The 25,336-nt window shown below is 39.1% G+C and overlaps 2 protein-coding genes across 2 annotated transcripts; both read right to left on the minus strand.

Annotated features, from left to right (window-relative positions):
* Positions 1 to 287: 287 nt before the first annotated feature.
* On the minus strand, positions 288 to 6,816 carry LOC128623893 (piggyBac transposable element-derived protein 4-like). Its single transcript, XM_053651045.1, has 3 exons — positions 4,167 to 6,816; positions 2,636 to 2,781; positions 288 to 2,183 (listed from the first exon to the last, which is right to left on the minus strand). Exons 2-3 carry the CDS (start codon positions 2,776 to 2,778, stop codon positions 548 to 550), a joined length of 1,779 nt encoding a protein of 592 aa, XP_053507020.1. The 5' UTR covers positions 2,779 to 2,781; positions 4,167 to 6,816; the 3' UTR covers positions 288 to 547.
* A 10,906-nt stretch (positions 6,817 to 17,722) lies between these two features.
* On the minus strand, positions 17,723 to 24,486 carry smim13 (small integral membrane protein 13). Its single transcript, XM_053651058.1, has 3 exons — positions 24,322 to 24,486; positions 23,931 to 24,036; positions 17,723 to 18,773 (listed from the first exon to the last, which is right to left on the minus strand). The coding sequence occupies exons 2-3, from the start codon at positions 24,004 to 24,006 to the stop codon at positions 18,583 to 18,585; spliced, it is 267 nt and encodes an 88-aa protein (XP_053507033.1). The 5' UTR covers positions 24,007 to 24,036; positions 24,322 to 24,486; the 3' UTR covers positions 17,723 to 18,582.
* Positions 24,487 to 25,336: the final 850 nt, after the last annotated feature.

Genomic DNA, 25,336 nt, shown 5'->3' on the forward strand with positions numbered 1-25,336 from the left:
CCAAATGGGTTTTCTCAGCAATCTTTCCTTAGGCCATGATTTAACCCATTGCTTTTTATCATGTAGAAATAACCTGGAAGTTAGTATAAGTTAGAAATAAAAACAATGACTATTGCACCTTTAACACTGAAACATTTTGGACATATTCTTGAAATATTAGGTTATTACCAGTGTCCTTGTAAAATAAATAAATATTACTAATAAATATACTACTTGTTATTGCTTACAAATTCAAATGATCAACTCATTATCAGCTGTTTTGGATAAAAATGATGTTCCATTCAGGCTGTACCCTTGGCCTCACACCTGGTGTTCCCAAGATATGCTCTGGCTCCACTAAGACCCTGTTTCAATTGTTCATTTTCATGACACAAATGCATGTTACCTTTAACAGATATTTATATTCAAGTCTCCACACAAGAAAAATAAAACTAGTGCACACCAGTATTACTTTTGTGGCACACAGTAGAACAGGTCATGAGTATAAGTTAATGGCATAACAGTTCATGCCAGTTTAGGAGTCAAGATGAAATTATTCACCACTCAATTATAGGTGGTAATTGTTTTTTTTATGCCATTCCTCAAAACAGTTTCTAGTCAGCTGCAGGCAAAGAGGAACGTTGCACTTCCCGCACTTCCATGGAGTGTTACTCTTTTTGGAACGTTGGAATCGGCAGAGGACGCAAGTCCTGCGACCTTGCGAAGCCACTTGTCTCACGTCTGTAGACAGTTTGGCCACAGGCACCGGTACATGATCACAGCTGGCCCGTTTTGAAGGGATTTTCTGTGACATGCCGCACAGCTGTGCAGTCAGCTCCTCCATGAACACTTTGTGTGTCAAGGCATCGCGTAGTTGTTTGGATGCAAGCTCTTTGTGTAAGATGTATGCATTAGTAGCCGCAATGTCCAAGAAGTGCAAAAACAGCTTCCGGTACCATTTCATGGTCTTCTGCTGTGCTGTGTAGTACTGGATCAGTTGGTCGGACAAGTCCACACCTCCCATGTGTTCGTTGTACTTGAGGACAGGAGTGGGGCATGAAAATTTCTGCGTGTCCCAGGTCCCTTTTGTGGTCTTCACCTTCCGTTGTATCGTCTCGCCGTTGAAGGCTGAGTGGATGGTAGAGCAAACAGAGACTTCTTGAGCATCCATCCACTTCACAAACACCAGAGGACCATCCCTGATCCATCTGAAGTCTCCCCTGCATGATGTTCTACTGAGAGCATTTAATGTAGTGCTCGGGCAGTCCTTACAAGCCTTCTTGTTGTCCCTGTACGTCCCACAAGCGCCAAATTTCTGAGTGTGCAAGTCCCTGAATAGTTTTGGGCTCGTGTAGAAATTGTCCATGTACACATGGTACCCAGAACCCAAGAAGGAATGATCCATAAATGACATCACAGTGTCATATGAAATCCCATGTCCTGTATAAGAGCTGTCCTTTCCTGTGTACACAGCAAAATCCACTGTGTATCCATTGCTCGAGTCAGCCATTACAAACAACTTGAAGCCCCATTTGGTGGGCTTTCTCTTCATGTACTGTGTCATACCCGTTTTTGCTTTCGTTGCCACCATTCGTTCGTCCACGGTAAGGTTTCTCTGTGGATGATAAAAGGTTTTGCAGGCCTCCCGAATCCTGTCCATGAGCGGTTTCACCCGGAACAGTCGGTCGTACTGCGGTGTTCCCCGTCTAATATCGTTTTCTTGGTCCTCATCTGGATCGCTCATGTGCACGTTCCAGGATATAGTCCTATATCTGTCTCTCGTCATCACTGTCCTTGGGAAGGCAATGGAAAAAATGTTGTTCTGCCGCCAATAATCTCGAATGTGGTCCAGCTTGATCAGGGCCATGAAATAAATGAGTCCGATGTACTTGTAGAACTCGTCTACTGTCAACGTGGTCCATTTGTACTTGCACCCTTGTTCAATGTTCCTGGCAGCCTGTTTATTAGTGTTCTGACACAGGGTCGCCACAGCATCTGGAGAGAAGAAGAGTTTGAACAACTCCAGAGGTGTGTGCTTGTCTGCCGAGTTCAGTTGCACCCCGGGAGGCCGTGCAGGCCAGAACCGAATTGCTGGTGGAGCCACGTCTGCGTCTTCGGGTGTCTTCCATGCTAGCGGAGATTTTGACTGTGTAGACCTGTGTGGCTTTTTCGCTTGTGGTGTGTGCTGCTCACCATCTTGACTTCTGCAACCAGAATACATTTACCTTTGTGAGGAAAATATTGTTTGCCACTTGTTCCAGCCAAGACGTACTTATTAAAACTATAACAATAGTCCTCACTTTGACTACTGTACAAGAGAACAAAATTTACTTGATGTATTCTGGTGTGGCTGAGGCTCACCATAAATACACAATACAACTAATAAAATCCCTCTAGCACTAGGTTTGTTACCTTGACACCTTTTCGTAGTGTATGATTGTGCAGTTACCTCATTGTTTTTCAAATGTCTACATGTCAATTTTTTTCCTGATCAGGTTTTTTCCTCCATTCTTTTTGTGGCTGATGTAAACATATTACTCTGCCACTTCTCTGAGCCATCAGCTCATGTGCCTCATTCACAACACAACCGCATTTTGTACAGCCTGGAGTCTTCTATGTGGTGTCCTCGCTTATTTACTGTTGCAAAGTTACTTACTCATCGGCAGAATCATCCTCATCCAGATCCATAATTTCTTCATTGTCGTCCTCGTCCTCGAGACCCGATAAGTCGTTTCCACCGTCATCGTCGGTCTCCTGAAGGACATCAAGCGGCTCCGGTGTGACTGTGCTGGAAGCCATGTTCTGAAATAATTTTTACATTTTTACAAAAATGTACACAGTACTTCTTCATTTTTTGGCCACTCTTTTACTGAGCTTTTTCTCCTTTTCAACAAAACAATAACCCTGATTTGCATGCACTGGGGCTGGGCAGGTTCCAACTTCCTACAAGTTGTTTAAGGTGAACCAAGGCAATCAGCGTATATGAATAGACAGGAATGTGTTAATGGACAGAAGAATGGGCAGATTTAAAGTAGTTTAGCTTAATGGCAACCAAGTAAAGTACATGAATTACACTATGAATAGAGAGCTATAGGATGATTGATTTTGCGCCCCATGCTGGCGTGACCTGCTACAATTCTAGTGTTAAATATAAAGATTTGTAAAGCATTTATAAACACAATATCTTAAAGGTGAAGCATACACAAGAGCTTACACATGTCGAGCTGCAGCTATATTTAATAATTATATTTAATTGTTCGGGGGGGACACTTTCTGTGTCCATCCAGAAAGTGAATTGTTTACTTCATATTTAAAAAATGGACCCGTCAGATGCCACTTCCTCATAGGACGTGACATTATAAGATGACATTTATGTTTGTGGATGCTGCTTATGTTTATAGCCAGGATTTCTTCATTTTCTCACAATAAAATGAGCCATTTCAGATAAAACACATTCCCAATTATTTACATTTAAAAGTACTTTTTGGCACAGCATGACATGTTCATCGATCGCCTCGCCATGACAACACTGTTTGTGATATCAAAAATGCCTTTTCAGTTTAACATCATGGGCAACTTGACATCATACTTACCAAATTTGGTTTGAATCTGATGAATCTGCTAGATAGGAGGTGTATTTAAACATTTAGTATGTCTCAAAATGCACAATATCCACAGTGGCTGGCCCATATGCTTACCTTAAAGGCATTACATTTCATGACATTCTCACAAAAAAAGAGCAAATAAAAAAAAAGTAATAAAAAGGTGTAAAGTACTTTTTGATCAAAACATACATTCCTGCTAACCAAAAAGACTTTGGATTGCAAGTTGGCTTACCTGTTTAAAAAAAATAAAGACTTTGCTGAAGTGCTTTGCCCATTTTAAACAAAAATCTTATACACACTGTGTATAATAAACTATTATAAACTGTTATGCCAATAGTGTACTTCCAAAGCCAAAAGTGGTACGTACGATATAGATGACCTATGGATATCATTATTTGCATGTGGATTTGCCTACAAGGTTTAATAATAGCTGAGTCACTCTTACTGCTGCTTTAGTTTCATTTTCATGGATACTCGCACCTCTGATGACATCATTCAAACAAGAGCATGTGAAAAGATGGTCAAGGACATACACTTTATCAACAGATTCCACTACAAAAAAGAAAAGAAAAATGCACTGACCAGAGATTCTTCTGTGCTGATGAGGGTTGTTAGGGTTTCACAGTTAGTCACAGTGTAAGATTGAACAGCTGACTTCTCCAAAACACCACCTACATGTTCCTAAGTTTGTCATAGATGACGGTATGACCAGTTTGTCCAGCTCAGCCTGTAGTTTGAAACCTGGCATCATTGTACCAACAGGTGTAATGTTTTGTTTGTTTTTTTGCTTTCATTTTTACCACCAGCTTATGTGTTTTTAAATGTTTGACTAATACTGTGAAAGCGTGATATTTTTAGACTAGGACATCATACCTTGAAAACTTCAGACTGTAGTAAGACGACTAGCAAAGTATCTCACGCAATGTACACACTGTAACCATAACAACAGCACCACAGAGTCTACTTGAAATTACTTGAATTGGCAAAATTGTTTTGCACAGTGATGTCTTTCACAGTGATGTTTGTTGGTAAATGAGACCTTTTAGCTGTACACATGTTCAATGCACGTGAATCGAAGATGCGTGATGTGATGACATCACATGACGTGTCCTGGCCCAAATCTGTGGAAAATCTGAGATCTGCGTTGATTTCTGTGATCGCAAAATCACAAAATCCTGGAGGGACTGATAGATAAAGATTGATTTGAGGCATGGTGAGGGAAATATAACCAGGGAGGTATATTTGTTAAGACCCAAGGTCTGAGCTTCTTTATTTGCTGTCTATCCAACTTCTGATATTATCATTCCCATATTCTCAACACTCCATCAGTGCCTTCTTAACTGGGTGTGCCTCAGAATGTCTTTTCAGAGTAACCCAGTATTTCACTGTCAGTTGTAACCTATGACTATACAAGTGGCATTTCTCCTACCTCCACTTGCAATGCTGATACTGGAGAGGATCTAAAAGCACCACAACATATTCTTAATGATTGTGCCTGTACTGCTTCAACTTTCCTAATCAAAGATAATAATGCAGACTCATAAATCATACACCCATAATGCAACGCTGACCTGATCAGTGCACTACAGATTCATGATAGATACGTTTTTTGTGGCTTTTAGAATGAATATGTTCGCCATAAGGTTAGCTATAAGCTAGTATGCTCCAAAACAGTGACAAAATTCACATTTAGGAGATATATGCATTCAAAATTTACAGTCTCTCTCTGCCACCAATACACTTCTCATCAGATTTTCTGTCCAATCAAATGCACTCTAGAATTGGAAGTGCCCCACCCCAACATTATAAAATATCCATGGTACTAACTGTCAAGTACGGCTTACCACGAGCTTTGAGGTAAAGTAAACGCTATTGACAATTTTGAAAGGGGGAGGAGCCATTTGATATGTCCCGTCCCGACTTCCTGTTTCCTCAGTGGAAATTACATCAACACAATAAGGCATTTAAAGCACTTCACAGTGATTTTAACAACCTCAGCATATTCTATTCCCTATAAAAAAAAAACTCCTTGCTTGTCTGTGCATGCACTCTCTTTCACTATCAGTTCCCGATTCATATCTACAGGTTTTTTTCATTTTACGATTAACAATTTTACTCTATTCATCTACTCTGCTATTCCCACCGAAAAAATTGTCCCCCATCTCCGGATCACTTCTAGAACTACCAACACTTCCTTTCAGGGGCGCTTCTCATTTCTTATTTGTGAATCCTCATTTCCTTTCCTTGCTTCCCTTCCTTGTGTCTTAGCCCCACCCCCTTAGGATGCGAGGGAAGGATGCAAGGATGAGATGCATGGAGCGAGGAATCGAAGCAAGTCAAATGGAATATCCTCGCTCTCTCAAGCGTCACATCAAAGCGACGTCACTTAATGATGACTGTGCTCAGCTGGATTACCTCACTGTGCTTCAGGGATCTGCCGTTGTAGTCTTTGTATATACTCTTTTATGGAAGAAAGGAAAGGAAAAAAAGAAAGAAAGAATAGCTTCAAATGTACTCTTCCTTGGATAGAAAGAAAAGCAGTTGAATATACCCTTGAAAGAAAGAAAGAAAGAAAGAACAGAAAGAAGTTTATTGTAATCTGCCATAAAGTAAGAATGTACTCTTGAACAGAAACAAAGAAAGAAAGAAAAGTGGTTTATTGTAATCTACGATGGAACAAAAGAAAAACAATGTAATGTACTCTTCTATGGAAAAAAAGAAAGAAGAGAAAGAAGTTTATTGTACTCTTGCATTTAAAGAAAGAAAGAAAACCAGTCAAATGTACTCTTGCATAGAAAGAAAGAAAAAAGAAAGATAGAAGGAAGGAAGGAAGGAAGGAAAAGTGGTTTATTGGAATCCACAATGGAACGAAAGAAAAACAATGTAATGTACTATTCCATGGAAAGAAAGAAAGAAGGAAGGAAGGACGGAAGGAAGGAAAAGTGGTTTATTGTAATCTATAATGAAACAAAAGAAAAACAGTGTAATGTACTCTTACATGGAAAGAAAGAAAGAAAGTAAGAAAGAAAGAAAAGCGACAAATGTACTGTTTCTTGGAAAGAAAGGAAGAAACAAACAACCACTGTCACCAGCAACTGTGTCCTCCATATTTGTTTTCCTTGCTTGTGACCTGGTTGGTCTGCAGCTGAAAAAGGGCTTAACTTCATTCAGCATTTTTCTGAAAAGTTTTGACACTCTGCTGTGACAAAAAAAAAAAAAGGTAGCACTTTTATAAAAAAAAAAAAAAAAAATGCTTAGGGTTACATGTATATTGCTTTTGAGTGAAAGCAGCCTTATTGTTTAAAGAAACCTGGGAAAGTTACTCCATATGTTTATTTTATTTAAGGCTTATTTGTGCATGGGTTTTTTTTTCAGTCTTGTTCTGTACTGACTAAAAAAAAAGAAATACCAGAATGAACTCCACTCCTGTACATACAGTGGGGGAAATAAGTGTTGAACACAACATTTTTTTCAGTAAATATATTTCCAATGAGGCTATTCACATGAAATTTTCAACAGATATCCATATTAACTCAAGAAATCTGGAAATATAAAGAATTCACAACATTAAAGTCCATAAATAAAGTTACGTGTAATAAAGAGGAATGACACAGGAAAAAAGTATTGAACACACTAACTGAAATTTATTTAATACTTACTGGAGAAGCCTTTGTTTGTAATGACAGCTTCAAGATGCTTCCTGTACGAAATGAATCGGCCGCAGTATTCAGGTGTGATTTTGGCCCATTCTTCTAAACATATTGTCTTTAAATCTTGTTCAATTGGATATACGTCAGGTGATTGACTGGGCCATTGTAACACCTTGATTTTTTTTTTCTCTGAAACCAATTGAGAGTTTCCTTTGCTGTATGCTTTGTCTCGTTGTCCTGCTGGAAGGTCCACCCATGTCTCATCTTCATCATCGTGGTGGATGGCAGCAGATTCTTCTCAAGAATCTTCCGGTGAAGGGCTCCATTCATCATTCCTTCAATTATATGAAGTCTGCCAATACCATGTGATGAAAAACAGCCCCACACCATGATGCTTCCACCTCCAAACTTCACTGTTGGTATGGTGTTTTAAGGGTGATGTTCAGTGCCATTTCTTCTCCAAACATGGTGTGTAGTATGACAGCCAAGAAGTTCAATTTTACTCTCATCTGAACAGACTACACTCTCCCAGTATTTCATAGGCTTGTCCAAATGAGTTGTAGCAAACTTTAAACAAGCTTCAACATGCCTTTTCTTTAGTAATGGAGTCTTGCGGGGTGAGCATGCATAGAGGCCATGGCGGTGGAGTGCATTGCCTAATGTTTTCTCCGTGACGATGACACCTGCTGCCTCCAAGTGTTTCTGGAGCTCTTTCTGAGTGGTCCTTGGCTCTTGGGCTACTCTTCTGACTATTCTTCTGACTCCCTGGTCCAAAATCTTGCGAGGAGCTCCTGTGTGTGGCCGGTTGATGACAGAGTGATGTTGTTTCCACTCGCGGATAACAGCCCCCGTGGTGCTTACTGGACGATTCAGAAGTTTTGAAATACGTCTGTATCCAATTCCATTAATATGTTTTGCAACAATAAGGTTGTGAAGGTCTTGGGAGAGCTCTTTGCTTTTACCCATCATGAGATGCTTCTTGTGTGACACCTTGGTAACAAAAAGCCTTTTTATAGACCATCAATTTACTAACCCAGCTGATATTAATTTGCACAGATATGAGGTATAATTACTTCAGCTGGTTCCTTGCCTTACATTGCCTTGGAGAACTCCTTTTTCTTAACGTGTTCAATACTATTTTCCTGTGTCGTTCCACTTTATTACACATAACTTCATCTATGGACTTTAATGTTGTGAATTCGTTATATTTCCGGATTGCTTGAGTTAATACTGATGTCTGGTGAAAATTTCATATGAATAGCCTCATTGGAAATATATTTACTGAAAAAAATGTTGACGTGTCCAATACTTATTTCCCCCACTGTAATTGTAAAACACTTCGTAACACAGCTTTGAAATTCAATACTTGACGGATCAAAGACGTGTCTTTTCATCCCACAGAAGGAAGCGATGACTTCTTCATCTTTTCTTCTCACTGAACTCACATTACACATCGGTTTGTTTGGTTTTTTTCCAATTTCCATTTGTTTAAGCAAATCTATTAGAAATCTATGAGGTACAAGAAATGGCAAAAATTAGGGTCAGTTTAAATGCTCATCATAAATCGAAATGTATTCTCATGATTCCTTTTCTGTGTTTGTGTGTGTGAGTGTTTTCATTCATTCAGTATTCAGAGCAGTAAATTCAGCAGTGTGTAGACAGTGTATGAGTCACACAAGCGAGCCTTTGTTTGGCCGCCAAAGTACAAATCCTTGGCTACAGAGGCAAGAAAGACATCAAATATGTCTGGAATTGCATTAAAATGAGTATGAATGTTTCTGTGTGAACACATTGAACATTAAGCAAAAGTTATATTTATGATACATTTACTCATAAGGTGGATACTTTTATCCAAATAAAACGGTGGCTGCTTGGCGGTCCTGAGATTTGAACTCGCAACATTCTAAGGACCAGAAGCTTAACCTCGTCATCCATTGTAAAAGATCCAAATGGTTAATAAATAATGCTAATACCACCAGCACTGTTTTCTATAACAGCAGCTCTGACAGTATTTCTAGTTGAAATTGATAATCACACACATACACACACGCTCATTGACACCAAGGAGCAATTTATCTCAATCGAGCATATGTTGTTTTGGGAGAAAACTGGAGAACCTTAGGAACCAGGGAGCTTAGGAACCAGAAACCGTTTCTATAGTAACAGCTAATTCACTGGGACTTGTATGGGCTAATCTAAGCATAATAACACTCTTGTTATAACATATTATTTGTGAGGTCAAAAAATTTCACACTCCACAGCAGTGGTTCATCACGCATATGAAAGTAAATCCATTCTTCCATTTATACCATCATCCATTCTTCCTTTTATACCCCCGTATTATTCTTTAAGCTGCAATCTCTTGCTTACACCGTCTGATGAGTAACTGACAAATCAATGTACGATTTATTTTCTTTAATTAATTCATTTAATGAATTACAAATTGTTACTGCTGGCAAACTGCTGTGGTATAAGAGGTATAAAACACTTCAAGGCATGTAAAGTATATTTACTACTTAATTAATAGCACCAAATTCAGGATTTTGTCACGATCTCTCCGGCAGAGGGTGCTGCGGCGGCGATGTGCACGAGCAGCTGGAGAGCGCATGCACGTGCTGGAAGTGCGCATGGACACTAAGACTGTGTTTACAATGGACATGTGCACTTGTTTTGGTTCCTGTTCTGTCCCCGCCCATTTCAGTTACTGGCGGAGGTGTGAGGGTATGTTGTGAAGTGTTGCCAGCTGTCAGTAATTAAGGTAATTTGGACTGGTTATTTAAACCCCTCGCGTTGCTACGCACAACGGGCATTATTAGCGTAGAGTAATGATGGATTAAAGGAAAGACAGAATGTATAATGGTGCCAGGCGGTAATGTGTCCATGCTCTGTCGAGTTTCCTGTTCCTAGGTTCATGCCCTAATTAAATGTGTGTTCCTGCTCTAGTTAAATGAGTGTTCCTGCCATAGTTAAATGAGTGTTCATGCCTTAGTTAAATGAGTGTTCCTGCCATAGTTAAATGAGTGTACTTGCCATAGCTAAATGAGTGTTCTTGCCATAGTTAAATGAGTGTTCCTGCCATAGTTAAATGAGTGTACTTGCCATAGTTAAATGAGTGTTCATGCCATATTTAGAAGAGTGTTCTTGCCATAGTTAAATGAGTGTTCCTGCCATAGTTAAATGAGTGTTCTTGCCATATTTAGAGAGTGTTCTTGCCATAGTTAGAAGAGTGTTCTTGCCATAGTTAGAAGAGTGTTCTTGCCTTAGTTAGAAGAGTGTTCTTGCCATAGTTAGAAGAGTGTTCTTGCCTTAGTTAGAAGAGTGTTCATGCCTTAGTTAAACGAGTGTTCATGCCTTAGTTAAACAAGTGTGCATGCCTTAGTTAAACGAGTGTTTCCTGATTTAAGTGTAAATAAAGACTTTACTCCTGCGCTTACTTCCTGTGTGAGTCCTTTTTCATAACAGAATACCGCCCACAAACCATGGAAGTAGCAGGAGGGCACCTTATTGGGAGTCGCTCAGACTACTGGCCGCGTTTCCAGTTCGTGCAGTTCCCACAAAGGGTCGCCGCCGAACTCCCACCGGCGACAGCGGGATTGGGGAGCTACCCACTGGAATTCCTCTGCAGCTGCCAGGTTTATTTCTGCAGCCTGGCGTATCCCAAGCCTACTGACAGCCAGTGGATTGGGTTCTTGGTGTCCCGGTTTTGCGACCCGGCCAGGGACTGGGCGGAGGAACTAGTGAGTACTGGGTCCCCCGCTCTCCATGACGTCACCCAGTTCGCGAAACTTTTTGTCGAGGAGTTCTACCGGCCAGGACATCTTCGTGGTCTGGATCTGCTGGGGTGGCGGGTCAATGGAAAGCCCCAGTCTGACCCGCCCTTCCACCGTTTCTACCAGTGGGTGGACATGCTCGAATCCGCAGCTCCGGAGCCCTGGCCCGAGGTCAACCTAGCGACCTCAGGGCCCCAGCCCGAGGTCAACCTGGCGACCTCTGGGCCCCCGCCTAAGGTCAACCTGGTGACCTCAGAGACCCAGCTGGAGACCTACGGGGAGGTTGAACAAGTGTTCATGCCTTAAGTGTAAATAAAGACTTTACTCCTGCGCTTACTTCCTGTGTGAGTCCTGTTTCGTATCAGATTTAATAAGAAAGAAAAACAAATGAACATATTATATATGGGAATAATAGTTTATTTATTCTGCTTATTAATGAAGCATAAGGTGTTTTCTGATGCTGGATTGAATATGGGTGCCAAAACTTTTACACTGCTTCCTCCTGTGACACACACACACATTTTAATGGGCTCAAGAGAAGTAATTAACATTGTTAATAATATTGTGTGTGTGTGTGTGATATGTTTTGCGTGCAGCTATTCCCTCATCTCACCATCAGAGCAGTAGGACTTGTGGTCTTGACAAACACTCGGCAGTGTAATATTAATGCGTCCAAGTGAAAACACCTTTTGTTGTTGCCGAAGCTCAGCTATTTTAAAGCCCTTTCATAATTCAGTAATGCGCTTTAGTCACTTCATATTAAAAAAAAAAAAAAAAAGAATAATCAGAAGAGGTGGCCAGTGGTAAAAGATTTTTTTCACTAGTGAAAAAAGAGATCAGATAGATCCAGGCTCTTAACACACGACTGTTCAGCTCTGTGCTTGGACTAGATTCGGTTTGGATATGTTCATGAGTTTGTGGACACCTGACTATAAAACCCTTATGTGCTTGCTGAACATTCCATTCCAAAACCAAGGGGATTGATATGAAGCTGGTTCAACCTTTGCAACCAATATTCGGAGGAGCTTGCAATTTGTTCAAAATGACTGTTGATTTTCCACAGATTTGGGCCAAGACATGTCATGTGATGTCATCACAACGCGTATTCACCCAATGCCCTCTTCAATTCATGTGCGTCAAATATGAGTACAGCTAAAAGGTGTCATTTGCTAACAAACATCACCGCGAAAGACTGTACAAAACTATTTTGTGCAATTTTGCCAATTCCTCTAAAAAAAAGCACAAAAAACTCCGCAAATTTCATCACAAATTTTGAAAAAAGCCACAGAAAAATCAAGCACTTTTGGCTGCAAAAATAACAAAAAAAAAACCTCTGTAAACCCCTCAGAGGTATCACTTCTTCAATACCATGTTTTAAACGTCGCCCATATTTTATTGTTTGGAACTTTATATTTGGCTAATACATGGTTTTTGTTTGGTTTTCGCGGGAGAAAAGAACGAGGTCTTCTTGGAGTGTCTTTATACTGAAGAGATGAACAAAACCTCTTAAAGTAGTTTACCTGGATATACAGTAAATTTACCTTGAAGATAAAAACATGGTGTAATCATTGTAAAAAACAATGGTGTAAATCCCAGAGATACTTGACTTTGCACAGGAAAAATGACATTACCCCACCTATCCATGTAAAACTACTCCAGTCCAAATAAGGCTTCAATCATAAACAACACATAGGATGTGTATATACTAAATCACTGTCGTTCAGATGAGATTAGAGGAGATGAGATATTGTGCCTTCACACACCATTGTTATGCAAAGTCTTTCAGGAGATACCAAAAGATGTTAAATCAGGCTTATCTGAAACTGAACCTTGACAAAACACGACTACTCTAGTTACTGGCTAAAAACTCAGTCTAGGCATAGAAGCTTGGTATAGTTTTTAATTACATGGTGAACTTCTCTGATCACATCAACTGCCAGACATTTATTTCTTCTCACTTACACAAACCAGCACTAATCTCTAATGTGTCCTTATCAGTAACAAATAACTCAATACACCTACCATACTGATCACAGACATATAATGATTCAGAGTACAGAATTAAAACTGGTAGCAAATGAGAAAGATGTGCGTTTTATTAATATTCATCCAATTAAGACTTACTGAAGGAGACACACACATGGGCTACAGTATAATTAATACAGTATGTAAGGAAGCAGATTTGAATACACACACTTCCCCACTCCTGTGTGAGAGAGCTGTGGCACCTGAAGGATTTTTCCAGAAACGCGACGTTAATCCCAAGCCAGCACATGGAATACTGAGCATGCTGTAGAAGGAAACACCGGCCTTATCTGGCACTGCTTAATGTGAATACGGATTCAAATCAGCAGGGGGTACAGCTGCACCCGTCATTAGCATGCACACAGACACACGCACACACACAGACGCACTCACACAGAAATTTTTGCCAAAGTAACCAGCACTTCACAAAGCAGCATTTACACTCCTCAACATGCACATTTCCTCTTTCACACACACACATTGGTAGAATTAATTATTCTAGATGCAATGCTAGATTATTTTTTCATTAAACTCTTTAAGCATCACAGGTTATGGCTTGTATTATAGCTAAATTACACAGGTAATAGATGTTTAAGCTCAGCAACTGTATCTTATGGCTGATTTACCACCGGTTATAGGTCACTAATTACATGTTATGTCTGAGTAGCTACATGTCACAGCCCAGTAACTAAATGTGTTGGCTCAAAAACATCAGGTTATGGTTCAGCAACTACAGGATGTAGCTTGATAAGTACACGTTATGGCTCATAACGTTATAGGGTTATAGGTTACTATAGTAACTATAGGCTATGACTCATTATTACTCGTTATAGTTGAGCTCTAGAGTAGAGATGTGAATCAGAAGTGGGATCCTGTAGGACCTATCAACAACAAAGAAATTTATGGGAGTGGTCGGTTATTACTTTCATGCAGAACAAAGAAATGTTCATGTCCATGTTCATTAACATGTCAGTCTTGTGGACACAGTGCACTGCTTGCCCTGCACAAAGGGATTGGTAAAACTTGGTGCAGGAGTAGGTGGGATTGGTCAAGAGTGTTTGTGGGAGTAGGTGGGTATTTTCTCTAGAGTCCAACTTGAGATTTAAAGTCAGGTCCAAAGTCTAGATCTCTAGCGCCAAAGTTGAGTCCAGAGTCCCAGCTCTAGAGCCAAAATTGAGTCCAGAGTCCTTAGCTGTAAAGCCAAATTTGAGACCTGAGCTCCTAGCTCTATAGGCAAAGTTGAAATCAAAGCCCCACATCCTAAACTCCAAGATGAGTCCAAAGCCTCCAGCTCTAAAGTCCAGAGTCCCCAGCTTAAGAGTCCAAGTCAAATCCAGAGTCCCACCTCAAGAGTCCAAGTCAAGTCTAGAATCTCCAGCACAAGAGTCCAAGTTGACTCCACAGTCCCCGGTTCAAGAGTCCAAGTGGAGTCCAGAGTGACTAGCTCAATAGCTAAAATCAAGACTAGTGTCCCCACTGTAACAGTCCACATGAAATCGAGTCGACTCAGAGTCCCAAGCTCAAGAATCCAAGTCCACTCCAGAGTCACCAGCTCTGTCACGTCAAGCATCCCCAGCTCAACGTGTAAGTCGATTTTAAAGTTTTAATCCCAGTAGTCCAAATTTAGTTTAGACTAAAAGTAAATTCAAATACAGCTAAAATACAGCTAGCTAGGCAAGGTAACTAGGCAAAACAAAACCCAAGACAATCTTAACTTGCTCTTAACTTGCTATATAGGGTAGCACAATAAATAGTCTTGTGATAGTGTCTTTAATTCTGTCTATTATTCTGGGTCCACAAACCGTATGTTACAAGAATACAAAATTGCAATACACTTGTCCAAGATACCTGCCACCAAAACATTACAGCACTCCACTACACTGTCATCACCGACATGTTTTGGCTGGTTGACTCGATTTACGGTAAGCGGATCGTTGGAGGCTGTTGATATTTCATTGAACTGTTTATTTAGAGCCTACTATAGAAAAAATGGTCAGCCTCACAGAGGTACTGCCTCTTAGTCTTACCTGTAAATGTTGATATTATAAACAGTGAATCATGTCAGTGAGTAACCCCAAACACACACAGTCTCGTGATTAAAGCTGAAGTGAAACTGACCCACATAGACATCCTGCCAATAAAGACAAAAGATAAACACACCCACACGCATTAATACACCCCGTCGGATGGGTGAGAGAGTGAGGGGAGGAAATGGCCATGCCAAAGAAACACAGGCTTCCTGCAATTCTCTCTAAGCCTCCAGTTATGACTGAAAGGGTGAAAACACACACACACACACACGCACTGAGTTGCCATTTACAAACTGGAAATATTTAAAATATCTTGATTTTTCATTTTCTTTTATGTAAGTGACCCATCACTTTTATGTGTTCTTTATGATTTCTGAAATACATCCATTACCTCCACCACTTTATCTCCACTAGCCCTCAGTAGAACTAACACTCTTCTGAAACACTGTCTGGTTTATATCGCCATCTAGTGGCTTCTTTAGACTTCGTTTTAGGGTAAAACGGGCATGTTTGATGACGAGTTTTAACAAATTCAGCAGCACTTCAACAGTAACTGAATACTAGTGATGGGAAGTTCGGATCATTTTACTGACTCGGATCTTAGAATCTTGTTCAGCAAAATGAATGAATCTTTTTTTCAGTCATTTCGTTCATTTTCAGCAGAATATAATTAAAATGTTACATGTTAAATTCCTCAACACATCTAGTACTTACGCAAACGTTGATCACATTTGGAATTATAAACTATAGGCTCATGCAACCAAGGCCGTATTGTGAGAAACAGAAATGATTTTAGAAATGACCAGCTAATGGCTTAGCTAGTCTTCAGGCCATACAATCTGTTAGTTCACCTCACCTCCCGATCCGAGTCATTCTTTCGTCACGTCACATTTGTCACGTCTGTTCCCCGGAAACAAAAATGATTAGTTCACCTCTCGAATTGTTCATTCATCACTTCACAGCCCCACTGCATTCAGTATATGGAGTGATGAACGAACATCTATTAGTGATGAACGAACGACTCGAACACAAAAATCGAGACGTGAACTAATCATTTCTGTTTCCTGTACAGAACCTACGGGTATGTTGCAGGTCAAAAATGAACAGATCACTCCCTGAGACAACTCGTCATATTAAAAATATGTTCAAAACGAACAAATCGTCATGAACGACACATCACTAGAAGACATTCCCGTGTTGGAAAGCATACTTTTTTCCAAGTGCTGACACTGGAGTGTTAACACTCCTTCCATAAATGATTTACACTACCTGGACAAAAAAATGTCGCACACACTAATATTTTGTTGCACCACCTTTAGCTTTGATTACGGCACACATTCGTTATGACACTGTTTTGACAACGTCACAACATTTATTTCCGTTCAGAGTTGCGTTCATTTTTGGCCGAGATCTTATACAGAGGCCGGGAGAGTCGAACCATCCATAAAGTCTTCTCCAGTACGTCCCAAACACTTTCAATGGGGTTAAGGTCAGAGCTCATTGACCTCTGTGGTGGTCAGTTCATGTGTCAAAATGATTCCTCATGCTCCCTGAACCACTCTTTCACAATTCAAGCCAGATGAATCTTGGCATTTTCATCCTGGAATTATGCCTGTACCATCAGGGAAGAAAAAAAATCAATTGATGGGATAACCTGGTCATTCAGTACATTCAGTTATTCAGCTGACTTCATTTTATTGCCGCATAATGTTGCTGAGCCTAGACCTGCCCAATTAAAGCAACCCCAGATCATAACACTGGCTCCAGAGCCTTGTACAGTAGGCACTATATATGATGGGTGCATCGTTTCATGTGCTTCCCTGCTTACCCTGATGCACCCATCATTTTGGAATAGGGTACATCTGGGCTCATCAGACCACATGACCTTTTCCATTTCACCACAGTGAAAGCTTTATGCTCCCTAGCAAATTGAAGTCTTTTTTTTTCTGATTAGCCTCACAATCAAGTGGCTTTCTTGGAGTCACACAGTTGTTCAGTCCCAATCCTGTAAGTTCTGTGTCAAATTGTATGTATGGAAATGCTCTTACTTTCACTATTAAACATAGCCGTGAGTTCTACTGTCAATTTTTATGGCGACTTCACCAAGCGTTTTTAAAGATCTCAGATCATGATAGTTCAAGATTTTTTTTTCCACAATAAACACAATAAGCTCTTTTCCATGACCATGGGATGCATCTTCCAACATGGTTCTTTAAGAAATGAGAAGCTACACACTGCATCAGTTAGGGTTAAAAGAATTGTTACCACCTGAAACATTAATAACTGCCACAATGATCCAATCATAGGCTAGTAATTATTTGCTTATTTAAATCCAAACAGCGACCTTTTTTTGGCCAGGCAGTGTCCATACAAGTCCTTATGAATGGGTTGTTACCATAGAAATGATAACATAGCAGAATTAATATAAAGTGGTGATTTGAACACCATATCAAAGTTTTTGTTTTGTTTTCCTTTTCCCTATTGCGAAAATTCTTGCTAATAAATAACTCACTATACTACATCAGTCAGCCCATATTGAGTCCTGGCTATTGCCCATTACTCAAGTCTACCATCCAGAATACATTAAACACAGAATCCAGGTGAAAAGAATGTCATTCACATATGTACACTCGTCACAATTTATAGACACACACACACACCTGTAGTGTAACCGAAGTTTTTATCCAATACTTTTATTGTGAAGGAAAAAATACAGCTGCTGTCATAACGGAAATGATCCTAAAACATAAAATATAACAGATTCCTTGCTGCTTTTCGCTCAGAAGGAGTGGAGTCGACTAGTAACAGATCTGATTGTTAAGTTTAATCTTTAGCATGGTTAAAGAAAACAGTTGAGGGACCTATATTCTGCTAGCTGATTGGTACGTTCCTCTTCGCATTGCACGTCAGACATCAAAAAGTGTTGAGCGTAAATAAAGTTAAGACTGTTTGGTCAGTTTGCGTCACATGTTTAGCTTTCAGAGCATTGGTAGGTCTCCTTTTACAGTTCCCTCTCACCTAGCAGCCTGTATGCGGTAACATGAATGAAATGGTTAGCAGCATGATGGCAACTCACTCAATCTGGGGCGTAGCGGGCCTGTCAGAGCCGCTTCGGAAACGGAAAAATCTTAGTTTAAATGTCTTCCAACTGTCTGCTTTGTCTTTTTGTCAAAACATTTTTCAGATCACAAAACAGTTGGAGGGTTGGATCACAATATAACTGTAAGATTCTGGAGGTGATTGGCGAAGAAGAACTCGCCTTTAACTGATCACCAAGAGGATAAACACAGTGCCTTTCTGACAATGGAATAAAACTAAAGACAGGAGAGGAAGAGGTGAAGGCAGGGAGTGAGAAGAGAAGCTGTCATTTTACTCAAGGAAAATGCTGTATAGACTACGATTATACACATCGATATTAAGCATTTTAATTCTGCTTGGCAACCCTTTCTTTATTTTTGGCAAGGTCTAAAAGGGGCAAGCTTCTTAAATTTCATTTTGGAGCTTGACGGTGCTTTCTTGAAATTTACGTAGTGCTGCTTGGAAAAGCGACTCTTTGGCGTGCGGGTTTGGTTCGATGGCGGGGCGTCGGAGGGGAACTGCGTTCGCTGTCCGATTCCGAGGGTTCCGTTTCGGCCTGTGGCGAGCCCGTGTCCCCGACCAGCTCTCGCAGGAACTTAAACTTGGAAAGGAAGAGCTGCCACACCACGTACCAACCTGCAAACCAGCAACAGATCAGTCCAACACAGAGTCGATCCACTTAAAAAATTGTTTAACCTGTCAGTGAGGCAATACACAAGCATGATGTATACTGTGATAAGGAAATATGAAACGGTTAGATCTTTTCCGTAACATATCAATATTATTAATCTGAAATATACTAGAGTTTGTTGGTGGAAAGTTCAGAAATGTGTATGGGGGTTCCTGGCTTGAAGTTTTGCCGGTTATGACAATCTTGAATTGTTTCCTATGGTAATTTTTTTTCATTTCTTAATGTAAAGTTTTAAACATAAGTGTACTTGTGAAACGTCTCTTCAGGATTGAAATCTACAAAAAGCTACAAAATGTTCTTTTGCACTGAAAAAAAAAAAACAGGATGATGAAATGGACGAGTCAATAATATGAGTCAACCACTGTGTCGTCTTGTTTTTACACTGAAATATTCAAAGATCACAGAGATAAGGTCTTCCATGGAGACAGAAGTGTAACATAATGTAGCTTATTCTTGGGTTGTTCTTTTAAAAATGTACTAAAAATTTAAAAATATTTCTTTCCAGTCAAATTCAAAACAAAGGCCAATATTCATATCTTGCTAATTGACGCACTCGGATGTTGAATTGATTTTGTTTGCCGTGTTTGTCTGAAACGAATCCAAAGCTTTGGGGTTGTTTCTTAATCTAAATTCTAGTGCCTGGAATCAGGGAATCGACTCATTTAGTTCATATTAATGGTGCTGAGAGTCGATCCAGGAGAGAGTTGATTCTCTGATTCCAAAGCTTTAGGGATGACTCTTAGTTATAAACCAACAGAATCTGGGAATCGGTTCATTTTGTTCACATTAAAGCCTGGTTTATACTCGACGCTTCCGCAATAGCGCGCGGCAAAAATTACGTCATCGCGGAGTGGGCGGACGAGAGCGTTGAGTGCACGAGGCCTCATTCCACGTGGCAGTCTGTACAGCATTTTTTGTAACTTGCCACACGGCGCCGGATCCGGAAATGAATGACTTCGAGGCGTCTCTTGCCGAAAGGTACGATTGTACAGGCTTCTCTATGATCCATCCAGGCGGGAATATAGAGATACAGGCACAAAATACATGGAAATGCTTTTAGAAATAGTGATTTGGATTTACTTTGTACGTACTGCTGAAAGAAGTTTATTTACAATATTTATATTGTAAATTTTAATCAAATTAAACAAGGTAGCATTTTATTAGTGTAGTGCGTATTTCATAACATAGACCAAGTAATTAATAATGAAATTGATTCTAATAATGAATATTATTGTTTTTGTTGAATAGTAGCTGCAGCCCCAATAACATATTTTAAATACTAGGGCTGGAGCAAAAAGCTTTTCCAAAGTGTCACTTTGGCAATTCCAGGATTTGAACTCTCTCTCTCTCTCTCTCTCTCTCTATATATATATATATATGTATATGTATATATATATATATATATATATATATATATATATATATATATATATATATATATATATATACATACATACATACATACACACACACACACAAACAGTATCTCACAAAAGTGAGTACACCCCTCAAATTTATGTAAATATTTGATTATATCTTTTCGTGTGACAACACTGAAGAAATGACACTTTGTTACAATGTAAAGTAGTGAGTGTACAGCTTGTATAACAGGGTAAATATGCTGTCCGATCAAAATAACTCAACACACAGCCATTAATGTCTAAACCGCTGGCAACAAAAGTGAGTACACCCCTAAGTGAAAATGTCCAAATTGGGCCCAATTAGCCATTTTCCCTCCCCGGTGTCATGTGACTTGTTAGTGTTACAAGGTCTCAGGTGTTAATGGGGAGCAGGTGCGTTAAACTTTGTTGTCATCGCTCACACACTCCCTCAGACTGGTCACTGGAAGTTCAACATAGCACCTCATGGCAAAGAACTCTCTGAGGATCTGAAAAAAAGAATTGTTGCTCTACATAAAGATGGCCTAGGTTATAAGATTGACAAGACCCTGACACTGAGCTGCAGCACGGTGGCCAAGACCATACAGCGGTTTAACAGGACAGGTTCCACTCAGAACAGGCCTCGTCATGGTTGACCAAAGAAGTTGAGTGCACGTGCTCAGCGTCATATCCAGAGGTTGTCTTTGGGAAATAGGCGTATGAGTGCTGCCAGCATTGCTGCAGAGGTTGAAGGGGTGGGGGGTCAGCCTGTCAGTGCTCAGACCATACGCCGCACACTGCATCAAATTAGTCTGCATGGCTGTCGTCCCAGAAGGAAGCCTCTTCTAAAGATGATGCACAAGAAAGCCTGCAAACAGTTTGCTGAAGACAAGCAGACTAAGGACATGGATTACTGGAATCATGCCCTGTGGTCTGATGAGACCAAGACAAACTTATTTGGTTCAGATGGTGTCAAGCGTGTGTGGCGGCAACCAGGTGAGGAGTACAAACACAAGTGTGTCTTGCCTACAGTCAAGCATGGTGGTGGGAGTGTCATGGTCTAGGGCTGCATGAGTGCTGCCGGCACTGGGAATCTACTGGGAAGCATTGAGGGAACCATGAATGCCAACATTTATTATGACATACTGAAGCAGAGCATGATCCCCTCACTTTGGAGACTGGGGATATAGGGTAGTATTTCAGCATGATAATGACCTCAAACACACCTCCAAGACAACCACTGCCTTGCTAAAGGACTGACCGCGCATGTCTCCAGACCTAAATCATATTGAGCATCTGTGTGGCATCCTCAAACGGAAGGTGGAGGAGCACAAGGTCTCTAACATCCACCAGCTCCGTGATGTCGTCATGGAGGAGTGGAAGAGGACTCCAGTGGCAACCTGTGAAGCTCTGGTGAACTCCATGCCCAAGAGGGTTAAGGCAGTGCTGGAAAATAATGATGGCCACACAAAATATTGACACTTTGTGCCCAATTTGGACATTTTCACTTAGGGGTGTACTCACTTTTGTTGCCAGCGGTTTAGACATTAATGGCTGTGTGTTGGGATATTTTGAGGGGACAGCAGATTTACACTGTTATATAAGCTGTACACTCACTACTTTACATTGTAGCAAAGTGTCATTTCTTCAGTGTTGTCACATGAAAAGATATAATCAAATATTTACAAAAATGTGAGGGGTGTACTCACTTTTGTGAGATACTATATATATATATATATATATATATATATATATATATATATATATATATATATATATATATATATATATATAGTCTGTGCTGGGTATAACAGAGAGAAACGGTATCAGATCAATCCTAACTCATGTAGAACTCCACCATGCTGCTTACAGGGAAGTAAACGGGTCTATTTCTGAAGTGGGTGTGTGTGTGTGTGAGAGAGAGAGAGAGACTCTATGACCTTTCAGAGACTCTGAGTGATGTGTGCACTGCACTGCACTGAACTTTAACCACTGTGAGTGTATGCATGTTATGTAACATCAGAGTTACAGTTCTGTCTGTCAGCTCACCCTACAAGCACAGCTGAATAAGCACAGAATAAACGCCCTGCTGTCAAAAATAGACAAATAAACCATAATGTATATATAATAATAAACATATATATATACACACATACATACACTTTATATATATATATTATATATATATATATATATATATATATACATATATATATATATATATATTAAAGGGGGAGAGAAGTGAATTCTGCATTTTTGATTTAAGTTACAATCTATTATTTTCTATGCTGATTCAGCTCTATTCTAATTGGATGGGGCTGCATGTTATTCCATTACTATTCTGTTAAAACTGGTCTGTTTTATTCTTATAAAATGGTCACCTTCTATTATGACAAAACTATTCTCTTATAACTATTGTACTATATTACCATTAAACCCTATTCTATTCAAAATATTCCAATCTATTTTTATAATTCCATTATGATAAAACTCTGGTCTGTTCTATTCTATTATGAACACCATTCTATTCTATTCTGATAGACTATATACTAATTCAATTTGATCATTCTATTAAGGGGGTGGGGGGACTTTTAATTCTATTCTGATAAAACTATTCCATTATATACTGATAGACCTATTTTATTCAACTCCATTCTATTATGACAAAACCCTATTCAATTCCATTCTGATAAAACTCTATTCTGAAACATGTACATTTATTCATTTAGCAGATGCTTTTATCCAAAGCGACTTACAAATGAGAAAATACAAGCAAAAATAAGAAAATACATTTGTTCTATTCTGAGAAAAACCTCTGTTCTGAGAAACATATTCCATTCTGACAAAAGTATTCTATTCTCTTCTATTCTGATGCAAATCTAATATTCTGATAACTATTATATTCTACTGTATACTGAGAGAACTATTCTATTCAACTCTTATCATATTCTATTGTAATAAACAATTCCATTTTATTCTGATAAAACTTTTTGTTCTATTCTGATAAAATTCTATTCTGATAAAATGGTTTTATTTTATTCCGATAAAATTCCATTCTATATTGATATAATCTATTGTATTCTATTCTGAGAAAACTCTATTCTTCTCTATTGTGAGAAAAACTCTGCTGTGAGAAAAGTATTCCACTCTGACAAAACTATTCTATTCTGATGCAACTCTATTCAATTCAATTCTTAATAAAACTCATTCAAATGCATCCATTTCATTCTATTCTGACTATATTATAGAGTTTATCAGAAGAGAATCGAAAAGGTTTTCTATTCTGATCAAACTATTCTAATGTATTTCGATACATTAGTATTAATGTATTTCCTCTCCAGTTCCAGTACAACGCTGTTCGCTTCTATTCCGATCAACTCTATGCTTTACCTATATGATCATTTACATTTATTCATTTAGCAGATGCTTTTTTCCAAAGCAACTTACAAATAAGTAAATACAAGCAAACACATCGATCATTCTATTCTGATGAAATAATCCCATTCTGATCAATACCGTTCTGTTCCATTCTACTTCTTAATACACTGTTCTCTTCTATGTCTTTGGGAAATTTCCCCTCCACGTGCAACACGTTCTGATACGCAAATTATTTATATTCCAACTGGTTTGTGATGTCACCAGGTGACTTCTCACGACCTGTTGAGCATTAGCTACTTATTTCCCCTGAAAAGGTTTGTACAGCACTGGAGCTGAGAGTCTTACCGAAGAGCATGAAGAGCAGCACGCAGATGAGAGTGGCCACGATGACCAGCACAGTCAAGCCCAGACTCTGCCACATTCTCTGTCTCTCTCCCTCTCTTTGTCTGTCCTAATGGACAATAATAAATAAATAAACACCCACATTCACAGCTACTTACAACTAAATCATCTACTGACAGTCCAATTGCACTTTTCTGGATTATTATTTAATGTCTGGACTCTACAATGCGACATTTAAAATTCTGTAATGAAATGAAATACGTATGTGCATAATAAACACAGCACTGTCGCATGCAGTTACTGGAAGCAAGCGTTGTTTTGTAACTAGCCTGAACAGCTAATTAGCACAAATAATAATAAATTAATAAATTAATAAGAAAAAAAAAATCCGTACAGTCCACTCTTTCCTCACGGGGACACACGCGGCTCATTGAGGGCCTGCTGGTCTTCTGTTATGAAGCTGTCTACATAACTGCGACACGTTTAAGAAAAAAATATTTCCTAGCAAAACTGTACGAGTTGTAGTCAACAACAAAATAATCCGGAAGTAGGTGACCCGGAAGTAGTCCGCAGACTAGCAGCTGTGCCTGGTGGGTAATGAAGTTTTCTGTGTTTTTAGCGAACCATCCAAAATACGTGGATCAGTACTGCGTTTTTAATATCATATATTGTATATATCTAATCTATCCATCTATCTATCTATGCCATTTCCCATAGGCAACGTTTATAAATAGATTTTCAAGAACAAATGTAGTAGCTACTACTATCAGAGACAAAACATAAGCAGAATAATTTATTATTATTATTATTATTATTATTATGCAGAATTTGAAATGAGCACACTGTTTGTTTAGGCAAAAAAGAGAAAGAAAGAAAGAAAGAAAGAAAGAAAAAGAAAACCTTATATTGGCAATGTATTCAATGTAGGCAAAAGAAGAGTAGAATTCACTTTTGACTACAATTCTGACAAAATATGATTTCTGTATAACCTTGTTGAAATCTCTGCCTTGGTTTTTAAATGGAAAAAGGTGTGTTGGGGGGGTGCCTACTTTACACTTTATATACAAATAAAATGAATAACATGAAGCTGAAGAAAATTAATTGTAGGTGTAGTGCTAAAAATTTAATGTAGGTTTAAAAACACTTGCACTTCACTGTTTATATAGCAATATACAGTCCCCGCCGTAACTATTGAAATGGCAAGGCCATTTTATTTGTTTTGCTTTAGATTGAAGACATTTGGGTTTGAGATCAAAAGATAAATATGGGAAGATATTTTATTATTTCAATTTTTGTTTCCTGGTATTTATATGTAGATGTGTAAAACAACATAGAACATAACACATTTTGTAGCAGACCACCCAATTTGTAGGTGAGAAAAAATATTGAATAAAAAAATATTTACTGAC

The sequence above is a fragment of the Ictalurus furcatus genome, chromosome 2 (assembly GCF_023375685.1).
Source record: "Ictalurus furcatus strain D&B chromosome 2, Billie_1.0, whole genome shotgun sequence".
Lineage (NCBI taxonomy): Eukaryota > Metazoa > Chordata > Actinopteri > Siluriformes > Ictaluridae > Ictalurus > Ictalurus furcatus.

Coding starts and splice junctions, on each gene's coding strand:
- LOC128623893 (XM_053651045.1), bottom strand. CDS start 2,778: ATGGCTTCCAGCACAGTCACACCGGAGCCGCTTGATGTCCTTCAGGAG. Junction 2,184..2,635: donor GAGGATGATTCTGCCGATGA/GTAAGTAACTTT, acceptor TTCTGGTTGCAG/AAGTCAAGATGGTGAGCAGC.
- smim13 (XM_053651058.1), bottom strand. CDS start 24,006: ATGTGGCAGAGTCTGGGCTTGACTGTGCTGGTCATCGTGGCCACTCTC. Junction 18,774..23,930: donor GCTGCTCTTCATGCTCTTCG/GTAAGACTCTCA, acceptor GCTGGTTTGCAG/GTTGGTACGTGGTGTGGCAG.